This window comes from Anabrus simplex, chromosome 12 (assembly GCF_040414725.1).
Source record: "Anabrus simplex isolate iqAnaSimp1 chromosome 12, ASM4041472v1, whole genome shotgun sequence".
Classification (NCBI taxonomy): Eukaryota; Metazoa; Arthropoda; class Insecta; order Orthoptera; family Tettigoniidae; genus Anabrus; species Anabrus simplex.
In genome coordinates this window covers 42,569,048-42,577,424 of record NC_090276.1, presented here as the reverse complement: position 1 = coordinate 42,577,424, position 8,377 = coordinate 42,569,048, and the positions used below count along the sequence as shown (strand labels likewise).

Here is an 8,377-nt window from a genome sequence, read left to right as displayed (position 1 = left end):
GTCCTTCGTTGGCAGAGCAAAGAGGTTACGATCGCTGTAACATTGCACCGGTGTATTGAATTTCACTTCTCTTTTTTTTTTTTTTTCTTTTGTCCTGAAGGGAAGGGGAAAATTGATTGTGGTAAACAAACACACGTGCTGTTCCGGCTGTCATTCCATAAAAGTGAAGTAGCGCCACCTACCAACGTGCATTTGTTGCTTAGCATTGATATACATACTGTATTTATTTTAGGATCTCCCCTGCACGCGTGTGTCGTTGCGTAACCTACCAAATGACTTTGAACGGAGGTTTTGCTATCATTTCCTCATTGTCTTGGCTATAGGCTTGTAGGGACACCGACATAAAGATAGGTACGTATTTTCCTGCATGCTCGATCAAGTCGTTTTATGATTACCGGCATGTGTTTTCTCTCTTCCGTCGAATAACAGGAAGAAATTTGTGAAGACTCGTGCACTTTTAATGAATGAATGCGTCGGTTCAAGAAACACAAGTGAATGATATGATCGTATAGCGCTTAATTAGTACGTTAGTCAGGTAGAGTTCATTGTGTACTGCAGACAAAGATTTAATGATATCATGCGAAGACATTGTTCCGAATAGGCTTAGGTTCGATCCTCGTTGACAGCTGAGAGGCAGTTTACTGCATGCATCGTCAGCAACGTGCCACGTATGGTCGTTCCATTCTGTCATTTGGAATTTCAAGTTTGTTAATGTTTCTATAATATAAATTGTTTATATCTAAATAATTCATTTACTTCTCATTTCACATTATGCTTACAAATACGAGTACCTAGTCGCAGGAAATTGAAACTTGACTAGCAATAAATTACACACAACAAAACAAAATGATGCATTTTCAGTCTTGACAGCTGCATCAGTCACACTAATAATATAATAAATAATGTATTAAAACTTAAAATATGTTACATTTTTATAGGCTTGCTTCAGCTCTATTGCATCTGTAAGGAAATGAAACAGCATATCATACAGCTTTTATTTTTAAAAGCCTTCTTTAAACTTAGCAGTCAACCTTGCCTATTCTGTGGTAATTAGTAATTTTACCTTGTTTGCACTACCAGTAGCATATGTGTTTGAAAATTCTTAGTAATAATAGTAATGATAATAATAATAATAATGTTATTTTGCTTTACATCCCACTAACTACTTTTACAGTTTTTGGAGACCCTGAGGTGCCGGAATTTTATCCCGCAGGAGTTCTTTTATGTGCTAGTAAATCTACCGACGCGAGGCTGGTGTATTTGAGCACCGGACTGAGCCATGCAGATCAGTATTGATTGATTGATTGATTGATTGATTGATTGATTGATTGATTGATTGATTGATTGATTGGGATCGAACCTGCCAAGTTGGGGTCAGAAGGCCAGTGTTTCAACTTCTGAGCCACTCAGCCCTGCTTGAAGATTCTTAACAGAACAGAAGAGACCTTTATATGTAGTCCAACATCTTATGCAGGCCTATGACCAAATATGTGTAGTTGCATACCTCTTCTTCATTACATACTTTTATGCCTTTCAGTGTTCAGTCTGCAAGCGCCTGTAAATTAATCACCACAAGCCTACTACGCGGGGGAGAGGTGATACTCCCACGTAGCGCATCCCAGGTGGCAGATAGGGGGGTCCTAACCGGCTTGCTGGCGGACTTGAGGGAAATAAAATACCTCTCGCGGACCAAACACACAACCCCCTGTGGGTGGGAGACGCAGACGAAGAATACACCCATGGTATCCCCTGCCTGTCGTAAGAGGCGACAAAAAGGGGCGCCCAAGGGATGATTCTATTAGAACCATGAAACTACTTGTAATTAGTACCACCAAGCAGGGAACACCATGGGTCGCTTTTACTTGCGCATAGTACCACTATGTTAGGTACCAAATAGGTTTGTGATTAGTAGCACGCAGGAGCACCATGCGGTCAGCCCCCCACTTAGAGTGCACTGTCGGCTTTTACAGTACCTGTGATTAGTATCACTATATGAGCAACACCATGGTTCTGGCGGCTTGCCTATGATTAGTACCCACTATGTGAGGAACACCACGGGATAGTACGAGTCCCTGTGGTTAGTACACTTATGTGATGAACACCATAGGTTTGTGTTCCCTGTAAATGGTGCCACAATGTGCAAAACACCATAGGTCTGTATTACATGTGAGTAGTACCATAATGTGTGGAATACCGCAACTCTACGCTACTTTTGATTAGTATGGCTCCATGACAAATACCATGATTCTACTTTCCTAGCGATCAGTACCATTATGAGGGGCCAATGACTTGGATTTTGGACTCCTTTACACTGCAAGCATCATTGATTCAGTATTGTGCTTTAGAAGCAGTCCCTTGGTCAGTAATACTATTGTTTTACGTCAGTTTCTGTTAATGTGAGGCACTGTGGGTCGGATCCAATTGTTTTAAATTCATATCCATCCATTCATTCTTCGTCTTCACGTTTTGAATTCTGGTCAGTGGAGGATTTTGGACTTTTAATTTGTCATTACATTTCATCTCATTTTGTACCATTAGGGGCCGATAACCTAGATGTTAAGCCCCTTTAAACAACAAACATCATCATCATAAATTAATTCCATGCCTCCATAATCCTAATTACATGCCTCCATAATCCTGTTTTTATAACTAGCTCAATCGCTTCATTTAGTTCTATAACTTTTATCTTTAAATCATTAAATGCTGAGTCTAACCATCGTCATCTGTGTCTTCATCTGCATCTCTAACCCTGCAGAGCTGAGTCCATTATACTCATAAGTAACGTATCTTCCTTCATTCGATTCACGTGGCCCCACTACCAAACGCAGTTTCATTCGTATAACTTCATCCATTTACTCCATTCCTAGCTTCACCTTTATCTCCTCATTCCAGATACCCTGCAGCTATTGTTCCCACCTCTTTGTACTAATATTCTTGCTGCTTTCACGCCTGTTTTTCTAACGTAAGAATAGAATTTCCTGAGTCCACCCAGCCTTTACTCTCTTACAACAAAGCTGATCTGAAAACAGATCAGTATAAAGGTAGTCTTGTCCAAAATCTGACTTAAGAGTACAGTTGATAGCAAATGCGAGTTCACTGCATTAGTTTTGCTGTACCTTGATTCAGTTTCACTGGGTATAGTACCATCCTGCAAGAATAAACATCTCCCTCTCTCTCTCTCTGTTCTGTCCTTTATACCCTCAACAGGGTATGGTGATATGTCAGCAGTGATTGACGAATTCTCGCCATGGTCTCTGATCCTGCACTAGCTGTGAATACCTTTCTATGGATTTCCTAACAAGCATCCTCATCTGGTCAATTCTTCTTGTAGGTGTTTATTCTTGGAGTCCTTTTCCTGGCATCTTTCCTTCTACTACTAGTTCCTCCATGACTTCCGTGCTTCTTGAACGTTGGCTGAAGAATCTACGGAAGGCTCGAATGATCTTCTTTATGAGCATGTCCTTCACTCCAACCTCCTTGAGAACCAAATTGTTGCTCTGAAGAATTCAACAGTGGACCCAGATTTTAAAAGCTTACTGTATGCATACCGTATTGGTATTATAAATTTACTCATTCAGGACAAATATTTTAGGTTCCCTAAGGGAATCAACATCTACTTCATTTGATGGCCAGGCAGGCATCTATTTTTGGAAATGAGACATAGCTCTCATAGTGCATTGGCACTGCTGGTGGCTTCAAATAGCCTATGCAGTGGCCTCCACGGTATGCACTAGCCTTGCGTCTTGGGTGGTAAGTCCCAACTGACGAGCCTAACTTAGCACACGAGGGCGAAACGCAGGCAACCAAGAATGAGTTAGTTGGAAAATTTATAATTTATAATGTCCAATAACGGACCATTATATTGGTATTACAGTAAAAAAGTAGTCGAAAGAAGGTGAAGTTGTGAACAAAAGCCAGTAAGAACTAAAACAGGCTAAAAAAGTACGAGTAAGCCAAAAAACACAAAAAAGGCAAAAAGAATACAAATAAAACCCACCATTTTCTAGTCTATAATGACCCAGAATGAACATATATTATGTTGGGCCTTGTCTTCGGACACTTAAGAAAAAATTATTTTTTCTTAACTTCCGAGCCCTGTTTTTATTACATGTCAGGACTAGTTTCAACCCTATTGTATTGGGTCATCTTCAGCCTTAATTTCATAAATAGAAAAGACATTACATACAAATAATCACCAATAATCACAAACAACATAATATATGAAATGAAATGGCATATGGCTTTTAGTGCCAGGAGTGTCCAAGGACATGTTCGGCTCGCCAGGTTCAGGTCTTTTTAGTTGACTCCCGTAGGCGACCTTCATGTCGTGATGAAGATGAAATGATGATGATGTTGACACAAGCATCCAGGCATTGTGCCAGCGAAATTAACCAATGATGGTTAAAATTCCCGACCCTACCAGGAATCGAACCCGGGACCCCTGTGGCCAAAGGCTAGCACGCTAACCATTTAGCCATGGACCCGGAATATAGTAAAATTGGGATGTCTTGACTTACATAATGTGTTTGTGGTTACATATGAGCTATTGAAATTGATGTTCCTTGCACATGCGTCTAAAATTTATTGGGGTCACTTGTCCTTGTAAGAAAAATGCGGTCCTGATGTAAAAAAAGTACATATAATGTGAACACTGCACAGTTTAAATGGAGGAGTTTAAAAATAACACATTGAAAATGTTCTCTGATATACGTTGAGATATTTCGTATTATTATTATTATTTTTTTGCTAGGGGCTTTACGTCGCACCGACACAGATAGGTCTTATGGCGATGATGGGATAGGAAAGGCCTAGGAGTTGGAAGGAATCGGCCGTGGCCTTAATTAAGGTACAGCCCCAGCATTTGCCTGGTGTGAAAATGGGAAACCACGGAAAACCATCTTCAGGGCTGCCGATAGTAGGATTCGAACCTACTATCTCCCGGATGCAAGCTCACAGCCGCGCGCCTCTACGCGCACAGCCGACTCGCCCGGTCATATTATTTTACAAACGAAAAAAATATATTATGATGCAGTATGATTATCCATGATCTGTTGAACATTCAGAATCTGCTTTCTTGTGCCTTTTCCTGGCACAAACCTGCTCTGCTCTTCAGGTATTTGCGATGGTAGGAATTAATTACAGCCCTCCACAATCCTATATTTACAACTAACTCAATTGCTTCATTTAGTTCCGTACCTTTTATCTTTAAATCATTAAAAGCTGAGTCTAACCATCATCATCTATGTCTTCGTCTGCTCCTCTTTCCCTGCAGGGCTGATTATACTCTTAAGTAATGTATCTTCCTTCATTTGATTCACACTTTTCCACCATAATGCAGTTTCACTCACACAGCTTCATCCATTCAGTCCATTCCTAACTTAGCCTTTATCCCCTCGTTCCAGATACCCTGAAGCTATTATTCCCACTTCAACCATTCTTGCTACTTTCATGCCTGATTTTCCAACTTCAAAGTGCGTTATGGCCAGACAGATTTCAAACACTTGCCACTCGCAGCTGTAGACCTAACTAGTTTTTCAGTATGTTTATTGGTCTATCAAAGAAATATGGGCCTAACAGATGACCTGAATTCAAGCCCACTCACATCATCACATGTGTGTGTGGGGGGGGGGGGTTATGTTCAATTTCTTGATAAAAGTAGAAATTCTCCTCAGATGATGTTTTCTTTCCTTGAACAGTGGTAAATGATACATTTGTCAGTAAAAAGGACATTCTTCTCTCTTGCTGATGTTGGAAATGTTTGTAACAGCAAGGCAAATGCTGTCTGATTCCTGTCCAAATTCCTATCTGATAATTCATACATAGCTGCAGGCTGCGTAAGTTTCAATTTCACCTTCAAGTTTTTTTGTGTATGGTTGATCATGGAACTCCCAACTTGGCAGCACATTTTCTTATTGATTTCATCAGTGATCTAACCACGGACTGAGTAATGGCAGCACAAGTTTCATGTCGAGTTGAAGTCTCCCATTTCGTTGCACATCATTAACACTTCCTGTACGGTAGGCTTCCCCACCCCCACTTCAACAAGTTACCTTTCGCCAGTAGTGCCTTGCTGAAACAAACCCTAAAATTTTCCTTGATGTCACTCGAGCAGTTTCTGGTGTGTGGCCACTCGAGAAGCTATACTGCTGCAACAAGCCTACCCTTAACTCTAAAGATGCTTGTATCTGCCATTCTGAATTTTTATGGAGTATGGCTTGCTGTTTGCATTATTATAGTGCCTGCTCAAAGTCCACTAGATGTTTCCTGTAATCATAGCTTGAATTCAAGTATTCCCAATACAGTTTTCATGTACAACTTTCTTTTCACCCAATCTGTTCAACAAAATATTAATAATGACATATTACTTATTCTCGTTCCAGAATGACAACTTGTCAAGCCTGTCACCTAAGTTCTTACAATTATTCATCCAAGGAAAAAAAAGTCACGTACCATAGATTTCCAACAGATGCATCTGTTTGTAAAAAGTGGTTGGAGTTCTGTAAAAACGATGCCCTCAAATCTCTACCTGTTGACACCTTGAAGAGGAGATGGATATGTTCAAGACACTTCGATAGGACAGACTACATGAGTCCTAGCAGTAATCGATTAAAGCCATATGCTGTTCCTACCAAAGGTAAGTGGTATATATTTACACTGTGAAATATCAGAAATGGGTAGAAGTTCATTATTGTCCCTCAGGTCATGATATATAATTTAACATGCAGAATCTTATAATACATACCTCTTATAACTTTAGGAGAGATAGAAGCATTCACTGCAGCTGATGAGGACTCGTCACCCTGCCCTAAGAAATAATTTTACTTTTATAATAAAATATCAACTACCAACATTTTGGAAAATAGATGGTTGAAGGAACTTTGCTATTGGCTGAAGAATAATCCACTATGCATCACTCCCATAATTCGGTACTGATACTTGATACTTGCCCAAACTGATGTCATTGCCAGCACAATAATAACTCTCTCTCTCTCTCTCTCTCTCTCTCTCATGCTCCCAAGGAATATTTTAGAGGCCTTTAAATTGTTTTGCAACAGCTAACTGGTGGGCTTACTATGCCCCCCCCCCCCCACCAGCACCTCTTTCTCGCCATGGAAATAGAAACTGTCATTCCATGTTCATTAATTCAAGTTTTGTCCACACCGAGCTCGATAGCTGCAGTCGCTTAAGTGCGGCCAGTATACGCGGCAAATCCCATTCGAGTGGGATCCATTGCTTGTCGCCTGTTATCGCCTATAATCGTGTGAGTCGGCCGCTCGAGATCGCTTGCAGTGGACACGGTTCCGTTACAATCTTCTCTTTGGGATCAGCCGCGCTAGTACGCACGTAGTCGCCTGATCTCGTAATCATCAAGAAACAAGGCGTTAAAATAGCCTTCAAAACCAACAATAAGAACACAAACGTTTTACACAATACTTCACACATCAACAAGACCAGCAGTTTTTTAAAATCAGGAGTTTATAGGATCAAATGCAACACCTGTGAAAAATCCTACATCGGACAAACCGGAAGAAACTTCAATACCAGATACCACGAACACACTAACGCAATAAAATACAACAGGTTTTCAGCCATCGGCCAACACATCCATGATTATAACCATAATTTCACCAATATCGAACAGGACATGGACATCCTCGAATTAGCAAACAAGGGCCCTTTACTCAACATAATGGAAAATTACTACATACACCTAGACCAGTACTTCAACGCCAGTCACAATCTCAATGAAATCTCAGAGAAACCCAACATACTCTTCGATCTATTCATCACTTTCCTCAGAAACAATAATGCAGCCAACCAAAACTCAATCCTAAGTCTAATCAAAGGTACTTTTCCGAGACAATTACCCTTTCTCCCGCACCCTTCAGCCCCGCCTTAAGGCTCCCCCACTCCGCCCCAAGCCACCCCCACTCTTCCTAACCCCCTCCTAACCCGCACGCGCCTGCCCTCCTCTCTGCCCAGATTTCACTTCCCGCCACCAGTCGCACACCATCAGCTATACTACACACACCGCAGCGCGAGGTAAGCGTCCTTTCACTTTATGTTAACCTTTTCCTATCTCTGTTTTTTTGTTTTTACCGGCTTTCTCCATTTTAACAGGTCCAATTTGATTTCCGCTAAGAACTGAGAATTAATACATCCACGCGCAGTATCCACCTTCTTCTTAACCAGAAATTCAAAAATAACTTCACGTCCAACATCAACAACGCAGCCGGTCAACACAGCTTTAATACACCAAATGCCTAATTTCTCTGCTTAAGCTGATCAGTGTCAAGCCGACTTGGCATTAAAAGAGTATCACTTTTTACTCTCCAGACTTTGTACATACTTGTATATATGTTTATATGTGTTATTT

At 40.7% G+C, this 8,377-nt stretch overlaps 1 protein-coding gene across 6 annotated transcripts in view; it reads left to right on the top strand.

Moving 5' to 3' along the window:
• Positions 1-8,377, top strand: part of LOC136884316 (THAP domain-containing protein 6) — a 73,048-nt gene that overhangs the window by 47,433 nt on the left and 17,238 nt on the right. For 3 of the 6 annotated variants that reach the window (XR_010861351.2, XR_010861350.2, XM_067156400.2), the window contains one exon: positions 6,381-6,634. Coding sequence is in view for 4 of the 6 variants with exons in the window: in XM_067156400.2 (XP_067012501.1) it covers positions 6,382-6,634 (253 nt within the window). In the remaining 2 variants the exon portion in view is untranslated. Of the gene's footprint in view, positions 1-200; positions 352-590; positions 704-6,380; positions 6,635-8,377 lie in introns of those variants that run through there. The other 3 variants (XM_067156399.2, XM_067156404.2, XM_067156403.2) reach the window with 3 other exon arrangements.